Source organism: Equus caballus, chromosome 6 (genome assembly GCF_041296265.1).
Source record: "Equus caballus isolate H_3958 breed thoroughbred chromosome 6, TB-T2T, whole genome shotgun sequence".
NCBI classification, from domain to species: Eukaryota; Metazoa; Chordata; class Mammalia; order Perissodactyla; family Equidae; genus Equus; species Equus caballus.
The window spans coordinates 50,579,866-50,600,503 of NC_091689.1; the positions used below are offsets into that span (position 1 = coordinate 50,579,866).

Consider the following 20,638-nt stretch of genomic DNA (forward strand, 5'->3'; position numbering starts at 1 on the left):
TAGCTTCATTTCTGTGCAAGATTTGAATGTTAAAAAAAAATAGTGTTTTAGAAAATTGTGAGCTTTGGCTCTTAAGAATGTATTAAGTGGTTACTTTATTACTTTTCTCCATTCTCCATGGTAAGAGATGCACATATGTGAATGAGACACTCCAACTTTGGCAGGAAAAGGACATTTCAGTCTCTTTTTCCCCAGCACCCTGTAAAACTTTCATCTGGTCCCAAACCTAGGGAGTGTGAGAGATTGTCTTGCCAAAACTTGACAGTTCCTTTCAAAATTTCTTCAATTCCAAAAAAGATAGCCTATGCATATGTCCAAAATAATACATTGGAGGAGGCGACTGGGGTTCTGGACCGATCAAAAAATAGTAATTGCAACTTGATTTCAATTAAGGAAATTCATGTCCAGTAAAAAATTACTCTCGTTTATAATCCGTATGTGATGTGTATTGAATTTGGCAAAGCCGTCTTTAAAATGCAAATATTTTTGATATGCATCATTGAATTTGTTAGATCAGATTATATTTTTGTTGCCTGGCTAAAACTAATTTCTTGAAACAGTAGAGATTTGATAAGCAAAAGAAGGAAGACAAAGTTTTAGAGTTTGAGGCCTCTTGAAATATGATTTTACTGAACATTTGGGGAAGCAAAATATAAAAAGGCCACATACAGCAAACATTTAATATGGTGAGGCTTTATTTTAAGGATTTTTAGACATTATATTATTTATTTCTCAGAGCACCTTTTTTAAATGTCTACAATTATGGTCATTATGTTACAGGTGATAGAATGAAAGTATAAAGTTTTTAAGTAAAAATGACTGTATTTAGTGAATACTTGTGTGCCAGGAAGTGCTTTTCAAAAAATATTCAAGTAATGCTATGAATAAGATACTATTTCTATCATATTTTAAAGGAGAGGATACTGAGCCAACACAGTTCTATAACTAAATCATAAAGCTAATAGGATGCATGTAGAATTTACACTCAAATCACCTGGTCATTAAATTTTATTCCGTATTACTTACTCCTCATTTGTACATGGATCAAGGATCCTGGGGTAAGCATCTATACAACAATCTTTACCACTATACAAAACCACTTCACCAGAACTTTTGACACAGAGGAAACAAAAACCTACCTGGGGAAATGTAAGAAGTACTATTTTCTTCTATTTCCCAATATATTCTTTTTGCAAACAACTTACGTATCTCATGAAATATGAGAAATACATTGCTATGGCTATTATGATAGATTAGATTATTTTTCAGTAAATCTACATTTCCTCCCTCTGGCCACTATGAGAAGAGTATGCTTTGCAGACAAGCTATGATATGTTTGGCCATACGAATTATTTTGACAATGTAATGTGAATGGAAAAGTAATGAATTAGGAATTCTGAGACTAGGCATTAAGAATTGAATTTCTATTTGCCACTCTGAGACCTGATAATCTCTGCTTTACAAGGTTTTGTACCAACTAACCCACTGTTCTGAGAATAAATACATGAAAAATGATCTGAACTGAGTCTCTTGTCTGGAGCCAAGTCTATATATACGTAGTCTACATCAACTTAAGCCCAGCCAAACCACAAATGAGTGAGTGAGAATTTAGTCCTTATATTTAAATGTCAATACCATCTTGGGTTTTTGTAACACAACTTTACCAATTAGTTACAGCTACCATATACAGATTATATAAAATTAAAATATTCATGTATTTTCTCTATATGAAGATAGAGAATAATTAAAAAGAATATAAAGAATATGTCTATTCTTACAGATAAATAAATAGGAAATTATTTATTTTGCAAACAATACTAGGGTAAAGTCTCTCCCTTTTACAATTTTATTATGGTGAAGTATTTCTGAGTCAGTGTCAATTACTAAAGGTAATCTCAAATTTTGTCAATGACGAGCTGGTCAACCCACACAAATATTTTCATTGTTTTAACTCAATTTTTTCATTTTTTGACACTTTGGTTTTTTCATCAAATCATTTTTCTAAGCATGGTGACAAAGAATGACAGGAATAGAGAGAGAGAAAATTTAATAAAACAAGATACTTTCCAAAATATCTGCTATCTAGTAGGGAAAAGATCACAGATGTGAAAAAAATATGAAAGAACATTGATTATTACACAATGAAAAGACCAAAGATTTAACCTAATCATTGATTATGCTGCACTAAAACAGATTCAGAAGATACAATTGGTTGCATTCTCTGAGGAAGTGGGGCAGATGCAAATGTCTCTTATACAGCAACCTTGTGGTTCTTACATAGTAACCTTGAATGTCAATTAACAATTTATTACTCTCAGCTTCAAACAATCCTCCACAGCTTTCTGAAAAAATGGAGCTAGATCCTGTAAACTTTTCTCCCTTGTCAGCTCACACGATGTTAAATTTTGTCAGTAAAAATCACTGAATAGCCACTGCGGGAGTAAGGGCTCTTCTTCCTGGTTTCATGGTGTTTTCTCTCTTTTGGCTAATGTGGTTTAGTTCCAGCTGCATGCAAACAGGAAGTCCTATGGTATTCACTCTCTAGCAAGTTTTTGTGTCCAGTCTCAGTCATACTTCCCTGCCCTCCAGCATCTGCCTACTTGCCAGTTATTGCCTGAGGGCCATCCTCATTAACATCAGCCTGCGGACTGTGGAACAGCTTTGTCCCTGGGCAATCCAGTGAAAATGTCTGCCATGAAGTTGTCTGCAGCCACACTATCTTCAATGATTTCTAAAGACCTTCTTCAGGTGATAAACCTAGATACAAAATGATTCCTTCTTTGACTACTCTCCTTCAATCATAAAGTAGAGAGATCCCATCAAGATGGTGGCATAAGCAGACTCTGAACTCATTTCCTCCCACAAACACAACCAGGTTACAACTATTTTTGGAATTATTACCCTGAGTAGAAAACTGAAAACTGGATAAAGAGAACCTCCACAGAAAGGACAGTCCTGACTGAGGCAGAAGAGGCAGAAATTCCTTCTGTAGAGAAAAAAAGCTACTGCCAGGAGCAGTGTAGTTTCTAAGCCAGGCAGGTGGGAGCCACCCTAAGGTACGCAGCCCTCCATGGAGGAGTGAGGTCTGGAGTGGGGGCCGATACTGCTATAAGCATCCTTCAGACTCAGCACAACTGAGACGAGGCTCTTACTATCTGGCTTTGCTGACTATTTACTGCAGCAGGGACACCCCCAGAAAACCTAACAGACAAAAGCAGAAAAGACTCAGGTCTTAAAGGGCCTATGCACAAACTCACCCATCTCAGCAAGTTAAAATCACCTAGAGAAGGCTGATAGTGCTTTAGTGAAACACACACACCTGGTGGGCTCAGGGTGCATCTTGGAGAGAGGAGAGACCTCTCTGGAGACTGAGATATTAGTAGGGTCCATTATTGTGACCTAGTCCTTGTGTGCCAACACAGACCCCAGCAGAAGTCATTGAAATTCTTCCCCTGGGCTGTTATCCCTGGGTCTACGACACCCACTAGAGCACAGATTTAATCCACTTCAGCCAGGGTAGGCAGCCTGCCCTAGGGACTGACCCAGCCCAACAGGAAACCCTCAGGTTATTTGTCAGCCTTCATTGACTGGGTGCCTTGATCCTCTACAGGCAGGAGGGTGTGTCTGCCTCTGTCTGGCAGGACCTGTGTGAGGACCAGGTGACTTGTGGGGGACATTGGTGGAGAGGTGGGGGCCTCTCCATGGGGCATCAGGGTCCAATCTAGGATTTTGGGAAGTGTGCATGGACCAGGAATATGTTGACAGTGTGTGTTGTCCTGTGGGGGGTGAGGCTTAGCAGCAGCAGCAGACCTGTGCTTAACAAATAGCCATAAAAAGGATCAGCCCCACCTTCCACAACCTGAAATAATTGAGTGATCCCATGCCTAAGGCCAGTGCCACTCAGCTGCACTCCTAAGAGAACTGACAACAACCTTATGGGCCTGAGGCTTACAGCAACTGTAAGCCCCTGAGCTAAGCAACCAGCTACACTGGGTACCTACACAATGAACAGGAAAACTGCAAAAGGAGTGTGCTCTTAGACCTTGTAACCAGTGGTGCTGAAGCTCCCCAAGCCAGATTTACAAACAGTTGGGCAGGAAAGGGAAGACTAGACTCTGTGGGTAGCTGCAGTAAGACCAACCCTGCCACAGCAGAAGGACACCAGTAGCCCACAAAGGAGTCACTCCTGGATCATTTGTACTGGTGAAAAGTGGGAAGCAGACTACTGGGCCTCAAAAGGCATCTCTTACAAAAGGCCACTTCTCCAAATTATGGAGATGTGGCTGACTCACCTAATACATAGAAATAAGCACAGAGAAAGAGGCATAATGAGGAGACAAAGGAATACATTCCAAGCAAGGAAACAGGACAAAACCCAAGAAAAAATGACTAAGTGAAACAGAAAGAAGTGACCTATCCAACAAAGAGTTCAAACAAAACCTCATAAGGATGCTCACAGATATTGGGGAATACTGGATGAACACAGTGAGCTCATCAACACAGAACTGGAAAATATAAAAAAGAAGCAATCATAATTGAAGAATACAATACTGGAAGTGAAAAATTCACTACAGGGACTCGATAGCAGAGTAGAAGATACAGAAGAATGGATCAGTGAGCTAGACAGATGACTAGAAGAAACGACCCAAGCTGAACAGAAAAAAGAAAAAAGAATTAGACAGAATGAGAACAGTCTAAGGGAAGTCTGGGACAATATCAAGAGCACTACCATTCCTATTATAGGTGTCCCAGAAGGAGAAGAGAGAGACAAAGGGACAGAAAATTTCTTTGAAGACATAATACTTGAAAATTTTCCTAACCTAAGGAAGGAAACAGACATCTAAGTACAGGAAGCACAGAGGTCTCCAAACAAGATAAGCCCAAAGAGGCCGACATCAAGACACATTATAATTAAAATGTCCAAAATTAAAGATCAAGAGAGAATCCTAATAGCGGCAAGAGAAAGGCAACAAGTGACATACAAAAGAAATCCCATAAGGCTATCAGTGGCTCTCTCAGCCAAAATCCTACAGGGGCGAAGAAAATGGCATGTTACATTTAAAGTGTTAAAAGGAAAAACTCTACAGCCAAGAATACTCTATCCATCAAGGTTGTCAATCAGAATGGAAGGAGAATAAAGATCTTCCCAGACGAGAAAAAATTAGAGGATTTTATCGCAAACATTTCTACAAGAGATGTTGAAGGGACTTATTTAAGTGGGAAAGCGATGAACACAAATAGGGATAAAAAACTTATCAGCAAAAACCCCCCAAAAAACAAGGCAATGAAATCACTGGTAAAAGCCTAAATATAGTAAAGGATGCAGATCAACCACCTGTGAAGATGATATGAAGGTTAAAAGACAAAAGTACTAAAATTACCTATTTCAGTGATAGGAGGGTAATGGATAGACAGACACAAAACAAGACATTAGGTATGATTTCAAAAACATAAAATGTGGGAGGATGGGAGTGAAAAAGTAGAGCTTTTAAAAAGAGGTCAAGCTAAAAGTCTATCAACTAGGTATAGACTGTTATATACATGGATTATTACATACAATCCTCATGGTAATCACCAATCATAAACCTATAATAAGTAAGCAAATAAGTAAGAGAAAAGAAATCAAACACATGACTAAAGAAAGCCATGAAAAAACAAGAGAAGAGAGCAAGAGAAAAAGAAAGGAACAGAGAAGAACAACTAAAACACCCAGGAAAAAAAGGTAACAAAATGGCAATAAGTACATATTTATCAATAGCTGTTTTAAATGTCAATGGACTAAATGCTCCATTCAAAAGGCATAGGGTGGCTGATTGGATTCAAAAAACAAGACCCATATATATGCTACATACAAGAGACACACTTCAGATCTAAAGGCACTCATAAACTGAAACTGAAGGGAAGGAAAAAGATATTCCATGCAAATGGAAAAGAAAAGAAAGCGGGGATAGCAATTCTGATATCAGACAAAATAGACTTTAAAACAAAAACTGTAACAAGAGGCAAAGATGGGCACTACATAATGATAAAGAGAACAATCCAACAAGAAGACATAACATATGCTCATATCTGTGCACCGACTATAGGAGCACCTAATATATAAAGTAATTATTAACAGACTTAAAAGGAGAAACAAACAGTAACACAATAATAGCAGGGGACTTTAGCACTGCACTTACAGCAATGGAAAGATCATCCAAAGATAAGATCAATAAGGAAACACTGGTCTAACATATGATCTACCATATGATCCAGCTATCCCACTGCTGGGTATTTATCCAAAGAACTTGAAAACACAAATGCATAAAGATACATGCACCCATATGTTCATTGCAACATTGTTCACAATAGCCAACACTTGGAAGCAGCCTAGGTGCCCTTTAAGGGACAAATGGATAAAGAAGATGTGGTATATATACACAATGGAATACTACTCAGCCATAAGAAATGATGAAATCCAGCCATTTGTGACAACATGGATGGAACTTGAGAGTATTATGCTAAATGAAATAAGTCAGAGGGAGAAAGTCAAATACTATATGATCTCACTCATAAGGAGAAGGTAAAAGCAAGGACAAACAAACACATAGCAATGGAGATTGTATTGGTGGTTACCATAGGGGAAGCAGGGGAGGGGGTAGGGAAAAAGGGGTGATTAGCCTCACATGTGAGGTGATGGATTATAATTACTTTTTGTGTGGTAAACACGATGTAATCCACACAGAATTCGAAATATATTACAATGTACATCTGAAAGCTATATAACGTTATAATCTAATATTACTGCAATGAAAAAGAAGGAAAGAAAGAAAGAAAGAAACAAAGAAACAAAGAAACAAAGAAAGAAACAAGGAAGGAAGGAAGGAAGGAAGGAAGGAAGGAAGGAAGGAAGGAAAGAAAGAAAGAAAGAAAGGAAAAGAAAATTTCTCATTATGAGAAAAAATTTCTTTTGTTTGTAACTCTGGTGACAGATGTTAACGGGATTTCTTATGGTGATCATTTTGCAATAGTTACAAATATCAAATTATTGCATTCTACACCTGAAACTAATATAACATTATGCCAATTATATATAAATTAAAAATAGATAATATTTAATCATGTTATTCTGTGTGATTTTCTTTTATCCTTTCTTAGTGGACAATTTTCAACAAATAGTTAATAATTCTTTGCATCAAATGTACCCTGATTCCATCCTCTGACTTGACTCTAACTTATATACCTCGTCCCCCAAGGTTGTTACTTCCTTATTTTCAATGCCTTCCAAGATGAAGACATATCTTTTAATTTGAAAATATGAGTGGACTGATTCAACTTACTGTGGCTAGCAATAACAATTCTCGATATTAGGATTTGCAATTTATACATGATTTATTTTAATAAATAGCAAAAGCTTAAGAAATGTATCATATGGACTTGGCATATATTTTAAAAATTAATATAGATAATGATTTAAAAATAGTTCTACAACACAGGAGTGAAGCCTCAGGCTAACTATGCACTTTAGGTGGTTATGATGCATTAATATAGATTCATCCTAGGTAACAAGTGTCCATTCTGGTGAGCTATGTTGATAAAGAAGGAGCCTACGCACGTGTTGGGATGGGGGGACATAGAAATCTTTGTACCTCCCTCTTAAAATTTGTTGTGAATCTGAAACTTCACTAAAATATAATATCTTAAAAAATAATTCTAAGCAAATAATTTATGGCTTTTGAAAAAACTACAAATATGTTATTTATAGATGGTGACAGTAGCATTATATCAAATTTAGATAAGCTAAAATGCCTGCTGCTTACAAATATACATTCTTTCTTCCAAACAGGATGCGGAAGAAAGTGACTTCGTTGGAAAATCAAAAAATGCACAATTTTTGCCTCTCTCTGAAGATCTTGAGAACCTGAAATACAGAGAATATTATATCATTATTTGTATAATATAACTTCATATTTTGATGAATAAACAATGCATTTAGACTAGTAGTTATAACCTAAATCTGAATATTTTCCATATAATTTTTTCTATGGAAACATTTAAATAATTGTGTTTATATGACTGTTCATATATTTCTTTTTTTCTTTCTAAGATTAATTCCTTCAAGGCATAAAATATTGAGTTCTCCAGCAACTTACAGTTTTGAAGAGAAAGTTGAGCCACTTGGCGACATCCAGGAATTACTATTGTTTCCATGAGAGGGTCTAATCCATGAGTAAACACGCAAGGAGACCAAAAAATTCTATGAGTAAAGAAATTTGAAGACAAGTCAAAAAAGTGCTTTTATACTAATTTGAATTTTCTAACCACAAATAGAATTAATTCTTTTTAATTTATAGTCTTTCAATTTACATTATAGTGTTACACACTGGACACATTAGGAAAACGTATTAGTATGACTAAGTGAAGAAAACGACTGACAAAATCACACTTTCAGGGCTCTGAGAACTGATCAAAGATTAATAATAATTTGTGAAGTATTTATTATTGGAAAACCTGCTGTAGATTCAAGTAAGAATGGAACAAATTTGCGGTTTTCTTGCCTAGAACTGTTCCCATGCCTGCTCTCCTCCCCAGCCCAGCCAATGAGCAAGAATAATTGTAGTTTTTACAGTTTTGGTAAGACTGAAAAACTCAGTGGTGTTGTTACCACAGAGGCAGACTTGATTAGCAGAGGGTAATGGGTCGCTAAATAGCCCACTACTTTTTCAGCTCAAAGTGCTATATTTGCCTGGTACTGAATGAGGGAAACCCATACTTTTTCTATTCCAAAGTTGTGATCTCTTTTGTGCCACACACAGTGCCAATCATAAATATAATGGGAAGGTACAAAACATGAGAGTACAATAGAAGAGATGAGATTAGCTCTACACATCCGTGGACGATGGAAAATTGTGTACATGTGTAGAAGAGACGAGGTGATTCCATACTAGCTAAAAAACTAAAATAACACCTGTTTAACACAAAATATGTTAGGAAATGTGGAAGAAAAGATCAAAAGACAAACTGACCAAATAGCAAATAGCAGACCTAAATCCAACTATACTAATTATTACATTAAATGTAAATGAGTAAACATTCCAATCAAAAGATAATAAAACATCTGAATAAAAATACTCAATGAAAAAAGTAAGATCCATCTACATGCTCTCTACAGCAAACCACACTTTAGATTCAATGGCATAAATAGGTGAAAGTGAAAGGGATGGAAAAAAATACGGCTTATCAACAGTAACCATAGTGAGCAGAAATGGTTATTCTAATATCAGACAAAACAGCTGTTAAAGCAGGAAATATTATTAGAAATAAAAAGAAACATTTAAAAATATTAAATCCATCAGTACAAGAGGAAGATAAAACAATGAAAACATGTATTGACCTAACAACAGGACCCACAAAAACATGAAGTGGAAACTGATAGAATTAAAAAGAAAGATAAACAATTTAATAATTATTGTTGAAAATTTAAAGCTCTTTCCTCAGTAATTAATAGAACACCTGATCATAAAATCAGTAGGAATATGAAAGCGTGTAAATCCACTATGAACCAGCTTGATATAACTGGCATATATAGAATACATTCTAGTTCATAAATAGGTATCACTAAGTTGAAAGGATTAAAATATTTCAAATTATATTCTCCGAAGACAAAGAACTGAAGTGGAAATCACAAGAGAAAGAAATATGGGAACTTCCAAACATTTAGAAAGTGACACATTTCTGCAAAATCTATAGTTCAAAGTTGAAACCAAAAGCAAAATTAGCAAATAACTGATAATAAAATGAGAACATGTAAAAATTTTAAGGATGGAACTAAAGTAGTGTTTAGAAAAAAAACATATTTTGTCACATTTTCAAAAGGAAGAATGTTCTAAGATGAATGATCTGAGCAGCTTCCCTCTCAAGAAGCTATAAAAAGAAGAGTCAATTAAAAGTTATAGAAGGGAGAAGAGATAAACATATTTTGTTGAAACTTTATGCTGAAATTCGTATGGCAGAATAACTCATGGAAGCCCTAAATAGAACAATACCCAAATATCCAAGAGCATCAGCGATAGAATAGATAAATACATTACAACATAATCAGACAATGGAACAGGAAAGAGGCATGGACCATCTACAACTTCATGCAACAATGTAGATGAATTTCACCAGTTTAGCTTTACCTGAAAAAGCCAAAAATAAAGAACACATACTGCATGATTCCATTGATATAAAGTATTTTTTAATGCAGAAAAGAATATGAAAGTGCCCTTTCATAGCGCAGGCAAATTTCAATTTCTCATTCTGGGTGATGGTTACACTTGATGAAAATTCAGTAAGCTGTTGGGATATAGTATTTGCATCTACTTGTGTGTATATTATACCTCAATAAAATTATAAGACAATGTTATGAAAATATGCAAATACATTTGAAAATAGACACACAGTGGAAGAAATTCTAACTATTACGACTTGTGAAAACTAAAACAAAAAGAACTGAAATTACTAGAATTGTCTTAAAACTTCTATTAGAATGTTATCCGTAATTCAAAAAACTTTCCACACTCAGTTGCAGATCATTTCGTGTTGATGTGAGCAATATGTACCAAAAACATATAATGCCAATCTTATAAAATCTCTTGTAGGATAAAGAAAATAGAAAACACTTGCAACAAGATGAATGAGGCTAATAAAATATGTTGTGTATTTTTGATGAGAATATTACAAAAAGAGAAATTACATATCAGTTACAATCATAAAATGATATAAACATTCCAGTGATATATAAAAATAATGCACTATGACAAAAATAGATTTATTGAAGCAATGCTGTGTTGGATTTACATTTGAAACTCCATAGTATTTATCCCTCACATTGACCAAGTAAAGAAGATAAAAGATGTGATCACTCTGATGCAGAAGGCATTGATAAAATTAAGATTCATACTTGCTTAAAAAAAAGAAAAGCAAAAGAATCTTTAAAAAGATAGACATAATGAGATATCCATACAACGTCCTAGAACAAACAATAAATCTTTGAAAAAGAACTAATGTAACTAATATAAACTTACTGTAAAGAAAAAAGAATGCTTACAGTACAGACGGCATGAAAATAGATAACTAGATCAATAAAACAGACTGGAAAGTGCAAAGGTATACCCACGCATATGCGGAATGCAGATTTCAACAAAGATGCAAACTCATAAAGTAGACATAGCATAGTCTTTTCAATAAATGTTGTGGAAACAATTGGATATTGTTATGCAAAATAAAAATAATATAGTTATTATTATTTTATACATACCTCAAATTATATACAAAAATAAGCTCAAAATTGGTCATAAACCTAGGTGTAAACTATAAAACTTCAAGAAGATAAATTATCGATATAAAGCTGATTAGAGCATATATATGTGTATGTATTACATATATATCTATAAAGTTCCTTATGAAGAAAAGATCACCTTCTCTATAAATTACGTTCCATCATTTAGATAATGATGTAGAAAAGCATAAACTTCACTTCCACCTCACAGCATCACAAAAAATAAATTCCTAATGGATTATAGACCTAAATGTAAAAGTTAAAAAATAAAGGAAAAAAAATAAAACTTAGATGGTAATGTGGGAGACTATCGTCATGAATTTCGACCAAGTTCTGAAATAGGTCCAAAATAATCACTAATACTCAAAATGGTAAATTGGATTCTGATAACATGAGTAAATTCTGATCATTGAAGGACTCCAATATCAGAGTGAAAAGGGTAAGTCACAGAGTCAAAAAAGGTGCTTTCATCTCATGAAATCAAAAACAACCCCAAATCCAAAATGGAACCACTTCTAGGAATGAAGAAGAAAGACAACACAGGAGAAGTGGGCAAGAGACAGGAATAGACACTTCTCATTATCACGAAAAAAGAATATTCTAGTGATTAAGAGACCAGAAAAATGTGTTTAATTTAATACTAATCAGAAAAATGCCTGTTAATGTTATAATGAAACTACTATATAACAATCAGACATAATATTAAAATTCTCGATAATATTAAGTTTTGGTTGAAGGGACTAATTGGTAAAATGTGTATTTACACAATAAACTAAAAGACTGTGATAACATAATAAATTTGACATACATATATTTATGACCCCACAATTTCATTCTAATGCAAAGAAGACAGTAAACTACAATTATACAGAAACACAATTATACTTATAAATTATTATAAATATATTTATATTATATGAAAATAACATTGTATATGACATATGTATAATATGTAAATTACTATAAGTACAATATATGTGGGAAAAGACATACACAATGACTTTCATAAAATAATTATTCATAATACAAACATATTCAAAAGCAGCCACATTTCTCTCTCAGTAGAATAGATTAAAAACTGCCATAGTCATATAATACAGAAGTGAAAAATTAAAAAAATACAGATAAATGTAATAATATGAATGAATTGTTAAATATCATATGCAGGTAAAAAAAGAAACACATAAAAATGTATACTGAATGTTCCATTTATATAGTGTTTAAAAATAAGCAGATAATTTATAATATTAAAAATCAGAATACTGGTTAAGAGAGGAGAGAAGAGAAGTGACAAGAGTACACTCAGGGACTGCCGGGGGCTGAAAACTTCTAATTGTGACCTTATATGTAACTATATGGGTTTTTTTCATTTGCGGTCAACATGCACTTAAAACTACCAATAAGTAAAAAATTTGGACGATTTTCACAAATATAGTATTGACTGAAATAAGCTTTTAGTAAAATGTTTGAAACATTTGAAATCTTACCAGTTCATCTTCGTTATCTATATAAAGCAGGGTAGAGTTCTTAGACGCACAGGCCAGCAAGCTCTCATTCCATGCTTTTCTTTCAATACTAATGTAATAGCAATTGTTGGAATATGTGAACCACTCCTTTGGACAATGACCACAATGATATGCTGGAGAAAGATTATGAAATACTATCCCAAAACAATTTTAATTAAAAAAAAATGAAAATTAGCTTACATATTTGCATAGGTAGAAGCATATATGGACATATCTTATCTATGCACCCTCACAGGCTGGTACATATAAAACAAAACACACTCATACACGCAACCACAGGGACGGTTAGCCTCTAATCTCCTAATTTATGTGCTCATATAAAGCAAAAACACAAACAAAAGTATCCACTCTATACATGTCCTGAAATTCAATGAACAATATCACCATTTTAGATTAGTAAAATTGTTTATATCTGATCAGTAGAAAATTTGATCCAGTCAGCAGCAATCGGTATGGTGATTTTAAATGAATTTTCTTAATATTGTTGCACAGAAAGGGAGACTGTCCTATAATTATCATGTATGAACATGTATTACTAGATTTTGTAATTCATCGTCCTCCCAAAAATCTATTATCGTTTTAGCTAGCTTAAGGTAGAGGCAAAATCAAAATATACTAATATCAGAACTTTGGAAATCAATATACCTTTCTGGTTCCTTGTTGCCAGAGATGAATTGTTCTGTGCCAGGCTTCCAGAAGCTAGAAAAATTAAAGTAATTTTTATAAAAAAATAATATTGATCTAAATAAATCATACAAATTTTAGTTTCTTACTTAGAAATTTAGTGTATTGTTTAGACTTAGAATAATCGAGAAAAATACCAAATAATTTTACCAAAAAATAATAAAGTAGTGAAGATTAGGGGAAAAATAATAAAAACCTAAAGAAACAAACTTCACCATCTCTTACAGTGTTTGGTTTAATCTCAAAAATTAATTTATATTTCTCAACAAGGTCTTTCAGTCTCCTAAATACTTCTTTGAGTTATGAAATCCAAACATATATATAAAATATTCTCTATAATCACTCTGTTGTTTATTTTTTTGACAAATTCTACATTTAGTATAAATCCATATGTTAAAATGAGAATTCTAATACATAATACTGGAAATATTCAGAGACACTGACGATCATTAAAGTGAAAAGTTCTCTTATAATCTTTAAAAAATTTTCTTACAGGAAATAACAAGTGCCATTGTTACCACAGTGGACAGCAAGACGAGGCAGATGATTCCCAGGATCCCACCAATGAGCTTCTCTCGTGGTGATGGGAAATCTGCAGGGAAACAGAGAAATGGAAACACTGAGAAAGGAGAGGTGGAGATAATTGTTTAGACAGTTTACATTCAAGGGAACTCACATGCACAGGGAATCATATATATAAACTTGGAACCCAAACCCACATCTACTACTTTAATCTTGCTCTCAGAATATACCACTGCATTTTCAGTAAATATAATGCTCCATGAGTTGTTGGTCAAAGACTACAAATTTTAACAGTGCCTGAAAGGAATTAGTCTTCAGATTTTATATTAGAATATCCTATTACAACTGCAACTGCGAGCTCTGATCCTCATAAATCAAAAATATGTGAGCTTATTCCCTACTCTTTCCCCACATGTCTGCATCCCCAGCTGCACATCCTAGAACAGTTACTGTGTGTCTATTAAATGTCTTACCTTTGCAGTGGTCCTTCTTGCCATTCCCTTGAAGATCTTGAGAGGGATTTAGAAGATTTAATTCAGCACAGGTTATTTCCTGCTCAATTACTGAAATGGAGCTTTTAACACCCTTAGGTTTCATTTGCTGTTTCTTTGAGTCCTTAACCAGATTCAGTTCTGCATAGGTTACTGTTTGGTTATTCATCTCTGCAGCTGATGTCAAGGACTGTGCTGTATGGAAACTGTACTTGAGTATTTGACAGACGGCGTATATAACAACAAGATGCCTAGTATAGGCAAATGGGTGGAGTATGAGGTGAGTAATAGTACTTATTTGGCAGTTGAACAGTGTAAAAGTGTGGTCCTTAGAAGTTTAAATGTGTTTCATGATGGAATAAGTAGTTTTTAAAATGATTTCCTACATTCGACACAAGGTTATTGGTTAGAGAAACGTAAGGCAATAAATTAGTGAGGAATAATTTAGTTCATAAGTAATAATGTTGTTACAATTCTAGACAGATTGCACAGAAACATTTTAACACTATTAGAACAACTGGGTTAAAATTAAAACGCCATATTAGAAAAAAATGATGCACCAAGTTTTGTGACAACTTTTAAATCCATTCACGGTTAAAGATGAGTGTTCTAAAGTTGGGAGAATAGTAGTGTCAGCATATATAGTAATTTCCTGCACTGAATTAGTTTTGTTTAGAGACTTACATTTATTTATGAAGCAGGGTGAGGTGTTATCAAATGATCTTTTATTTTGAATGATTGTGGAGATCTGAAAAATCATTAGAATTTTAAAGAAATATTCTATGTATTGAAAAATATTACGTGACACGCTAAACTTATCCAAAACCTACTAAATAATGAAAATAAAACAGTATAAATAATTCCTTAAAATACTTATTTAACACGAGTATTGGGCATTTGATTCAATGGCAGATATGAGACCACGAGATGATAAACAGAAGTGTAGATAATCTATGGAAGAACACCATAATTTCGAATTTCCAGAAAGATCCTCTGGCTGCCAAAGTCAGTGAGGGCAGCTTTAGCTGTGCAACCAATTGTAATAAATCGCATAATTTATTAATTCAGTCAATGAGCTCTACAGTCGGTCATTTTGGAATCTTTTCTGGCTTTGAAACTTATACTGTGTGACTTTTAAAAAGTTGCTTATTGTGAACTAAGAGTGGCTTGCAGAAACACACAAAATATAGCAAGATAGCAGAAATTTAAAGTTGTTAAGAAAAATGGGGCAAAAGTAACTTTAGTTCAGGAATGTCTGAAGGAAACAAGTATAAGGAAAATGAAGAGAAGGAAGAAAAGTCTAAGTATGCTAAGGTCATTCATGGCCGAGTGGTTAAGTTCGCCAGTCTTTACTCATAGCTGAAAATCAGTAACTAGTCTCTAATGCTGAAAAAAATGTAGTTTAAAAATGCAGTGACCCAATCACTTAAGGTTTTTTGAATTTTTTTAATTCTAGAGAGATACTCCAAGGCTAAATATGACTTCGTGATTAAAAACAAATATTTAGTCTGAAGTTAAGAAATTACTTCGGTTTCAGGTCTGTTATTAATGCACGTTAAATGTTATATTTTAACTAAAAAATGCATTTATAGTATTATCCCATCTGCTCCAAAATTATTTTCACCTAGCTATCTATCTTTCTGTTTATATATACAAGGACACACTGTTTCTTAAATGCTAATTCAGAAAATATTTAAAGTAATTATTCTATCCTATAGATTTTGGGTGATTTACTTTCTTTGTAATTTTTTATATTTAGTTCTTTATACATAGTGAAACTGTTCCATTCTTATGAAAATAATAATTATACTATTTTTTTTAAAAAGTTACTTAGTGGCTAGTAACCTAGGTTTACTAATCTAAAGTTAGAAAAAATATGTAAGATATAGTGCATGTAAAACACTTAATACTCAATCTGTCTTTTATAAATTCTCAATATGTTAATCATTTTACTTATTATATTAACTCAATTGTCATGTCATTATTTACAATTTCGATTAGTTAAACCATGTAAAGTCATTCATTAGACAGATGTCTCTTTATCAGTGTGTTATATCTTTTTTGCACTGTTTTGTTCAATTTTTTTAAAGTTTGTTTATTGTTTATAGTTGTTTAAATTAGCATTTTATGAAATTCAACTCAACCTCATTTTTATTAAGAATCAAACTTCCTTTATTTCATCTAAGTACATGTATGAGGAATTACGTTTGACCTTCATGATTTGATAAATTCATTTTGAATCAATTTTTAAAGGCTGAGCTAAATATAAAATATACACAATTTTATCTATATTTATTACAAAATCCAAAATTAACTGTTCATTGTCATGATGCTTTTGGTATCCCACTTTAAATTTTGTCATTGTACAAAGCCAATTATGCATTTGTATGCACTTGACTAATTCTGCATAGGCAATAATTTGAATAATTTAAGTACTCCTCCAACATGTTTCATGTTTTATGCCTTTTTATACCCTGAAATAAAGATACTAATGTTCTGTTTGATTTGATTGTATATTAATTTTACCTCTGTCACATACCTAGCATTTGTAATCTTCCACTAAATGAGATGGGCTAGCAGAAGAGTAGCCACACATACCTTCTGTTGTCCAGAAAGTGGTGCATCGTCCAGAAAGTGGTGCATCGTCTAGTGGGAGGCTGGGTTACTCGTGTACACAAACAATATCTGTGGTCTTCACAGACTGCCCTGTGAAGGCTCAGAGTGAAACAATAGTGGAAAAAGCTGATTTCTCATCAATGTGTCACAGGAAATTATTACACTTGGGCTATTTTGAGGCTTTGATTTTGAAGACAGTTTTTCTATCACACACCTCCAAAATATAGGAGACTGGGGTTTGTAGTGTCATTTAGTTTGTCAATTGGCAAGTGCCTCTGAGAAATTATTTTCATATTCCAAAAGATATATGGGGACAGAGACTTGACCACCCTATGCTATTAACTTGCTTCTATCTCAATCATAAACACTGGAAACTTAGTCCTTGTGTAGTTGTTCAAGTTTTACTTTCAGACAAGTTGCTAAATTCTGGCATTACATACCTCTTTCCCTTATCCTCTTACTATGTCATTTCTAGTATCATGGAAAAAATTCTGAATTTTAAATGTCTCTGATAAGGATAAATCATTAAACAATATTGAACTACATCATCATGCCAGAGATTGAAACATTAAATAACTACTTATTATATTATCATTTATTCATCCTCCAACTATAACTGTTTGTGTTTTGATACGAATATTTGTTGTAATGACTAAAGCCCAAGTCTAACTATGTAGACGGTGAAAAAGGGTATTTTTTAAAAATTTCACTTAACCAAAAAATGGGGAGGGCAAAGTAGACTTTTAGAACACCAGTCAAATGATACATGAACATCAAAAGAAGCAAAACTTTAATTTAGATGACCCAGGTATAGCAAAAGAAATTCTTTTCATCATTCTTCATCTTGTATGAAGAAAGGGGGAAATGTTTATCATTCCTAAGGATATTCACTTCTAATGATGTCTCTGGGAGATTGAGTTCAGACAAACTCAAATTAACTTCCTAAAATTTAGAAAAATGGTAATTAAATCCATATTTATGTCCTTGTAATCTGGGCTAATATTTGAAACTTCTATAACAATGGCTAATGTTGGCTCACTATATGTGTATTTCTATTAATTATATTGTATTATATTTTCATAAACTGTTATTAATTTCCCTTCTGTTAGCCCCATTATAGAATTACAATGCTCGTCATTTATTAGCGATGCCAAATAATGTAAAATTCACTAATGTTGTCTTAAAATGTTGCCTTTTTAAAGTTGAGGTACTTATATCTACCATCCCTATACTCATCCACTTTGTTGTTTTCAGTGAAATAATGTTATATATATCATTCCTTTTCATTATATGTGAAAATATGGGTTTATTCTACTGGCTTTACTTTACTTTAATGGAATGTAGGATCAGACAATATAAAGCCACAGTGAAATTACTGAAAATAATGAGTAGTTATCCTTATTATATAAAAGCTATGTATACATATTTGTGACCATTTCTAATACTGGTAATATCTACTATTGACTTAAGAGAGATGCATAAATTAGAAGCCAATAACAAGTGAAACTATGATTTTAATATCATGGCAGTATGTATTCATTTTCAAAGATTTTTTTAAAAAGGGGGGAATTAATTATCAACTGACTCTTAAGAAAATATTTAAAGATTTTCTAAAGACAAATATCCTTATTCTAAATGAAAACTTGGATATGCCGAAAGGAAAGAAGAGTTGAGGAAAAGAGATTATGTGGATATAACTTTATGGATATTGAGTGAATAAAATATTAATGATAAGGTTTCAAATAGCAAAATATATATTTATATCAAAATTCAAGGGAACAAATACTGCAGAAGCACTAAATAAATATAGGGGTTTGTTAGGTCTTTTCACTGCTTGAGAAGGGGTATAAGTACTAGTTTGTTAGACTTTAATGAGTAAAGAAAGTATGCTATAAAATGTAAAGCACTAATAAAGAATATTTAAAGCATATTAAATTAACAAGTTCTTATAGAGGAAAGTGAAAATAAAAATATTTATTGTGAAAGATAAGCAAAGAGTTCAAAGAAAGGGTAGTGTTCATCTCAAATTAAAAAGTAACTATATTATGCTTAACAATTAATTACATCTACATACTTACACATACAAATAAAATATATAACTAACTTATTGTATAATAATCAATAATTATATTAAATATAAACAGAATAATTTTCAATTTAAATTCTAAGAATATTGATATTTAAAATAACTGTCTGCTGGGGGCTGGCCCCGTGGCCGACTGGTTGGGTTCGCACACTCCACTGCAGGCGGCCCAGTGTTTCGTTGGTTCGAATCCTGGGCGCGGACATGGCACTGCTTGTCAGACCACGCTGAGGCAGCGTCCCACATGCCACAACTAGAAGAACCCACAACGAAGAACACACAACTGTGTACTGGGGGGGCTTTGGGGAGAAAAAGGAAAAAATGAAATCTTAAAAAAATAATAATAATAACTGTCTGCTGTCTTAATGAGACACTCCTTTAACATAAGCATAAAGAAAGACAAAAGTAAAAAGATGAAAAAATACACCACACAACACAAACCAGTAGAATATTACTATATTTAATGTATGGTCACAATATAACACAAGAACCATTGTTGGAAATGACAGAGCATGTTTCACAATGATACGGTGAATATCTATACCATTAGCAATGAATTTTTTGAATCTGTATGTACTCAATAATACAAGCTCAACATAGATTTGAAAAAAGTGAAGAAGCAAACAATCAGAAGTGGAGATTTAAACAATTCTCTGTCACTGCTTATCAAACAAACAGATATATCAGTAAGGCTATAGAAAGATTTAAACAAGACAACTAACCAATCCATACACACACATACACGTAACATAGAACATTCATTTTTAAAGTCATATGGAAATTTCCCATAACTACACTATTTACCCATATTTTCAAGCCTAATAATAGAAAATATATAGAACTGTTGTGTCACTGCAGTAGCTGCTAGCCAAGTTCGACAAGTGGGAACTTGAAATTTGGGCATTTACATTTAATTTGTAATTAATTAAAACAAAATAAAATTTTAAAATTGATTTCTCAGTCACCCTAGCCACATTTAAACAGATATAGAACACTTCCAGCTTCACAAAAAATTCTCTAACTACAGTTTATCAAAATCAGATGTTAATAACCAAAAATTTGAGGATCTTTATATGATTTTAAACTCAGTGATAAATTTATAAATAGCATGTGGGCCAAAGAAATGATCTCAATGAATGTTCATAATTTTTATATGAATTATAAGGAAAATATAACAGCAAAATTCTGTCTTGTGAAATATTGATTGCAATAAATGCATGCCTTACAAAAGAAAAAAATAAAAGCAGAAATCAAAGCATGCCTTACAAGCAACTAAAAATGGAAAGTTTAAAATTAGATGAAATTAAATTCAAATGAATTAGAGGGAAGAAAACAATAACAGTAAAAACTCAAAGCAAAGAACAAAATTACGGTAGAGAGGATCAACAAGGTCAAAGTCATTCTCATTGAAAAG

General features: G+C 33.1%; 1 protein-coding gene across 2 annotated transcripts; it reads right to left on the bottom strand.

The window, feature by feature from the left end:
- Positions 1-680: 680 nt before the first annotated feature.
- Positions 681-17,244, bottom strand: LOC100062688 (NKG2-A/NKG2-B type II integral membrane protein). 2 transcript variants are annotated; one of them, XM_023643115.2, is made up of 6 exons: positions 14,508-14,833; positions 14,006-14,104; positions 13,474-13,527; positions 12,790-12,941; positions 8,133-8,236; positions 681-7,900 (listed from the first exon to the last, which is right to left on the bottom strand). In XM_023643115.2, the coding sequence occupies exons 1-6, from the start codon at positions 14,692-14,694 to the stop codon at positions 7,780-7,782; spliced, it is 717 nt and encodes a 238-aa protein (XP_023498883.1). In that variant the 5' UTR covers positions 14,695-14,833; the 3' UTR covers positions 681-7,779. The 2 variants fall into 2 exon arrangements, with proteins under 2 accessions (XP_023498883.1, XP_070125977.1); XM_070269876.1 differs by lacking the exon at positions 14,508-14,833 and adding an exon at positions 17,124-17,244 and having other exon boundaries at positions 2,480-7,900; positions 12,790-12,877.
- Positions 17,245-20,638: the final 3,394 nt, after the last annotated feature.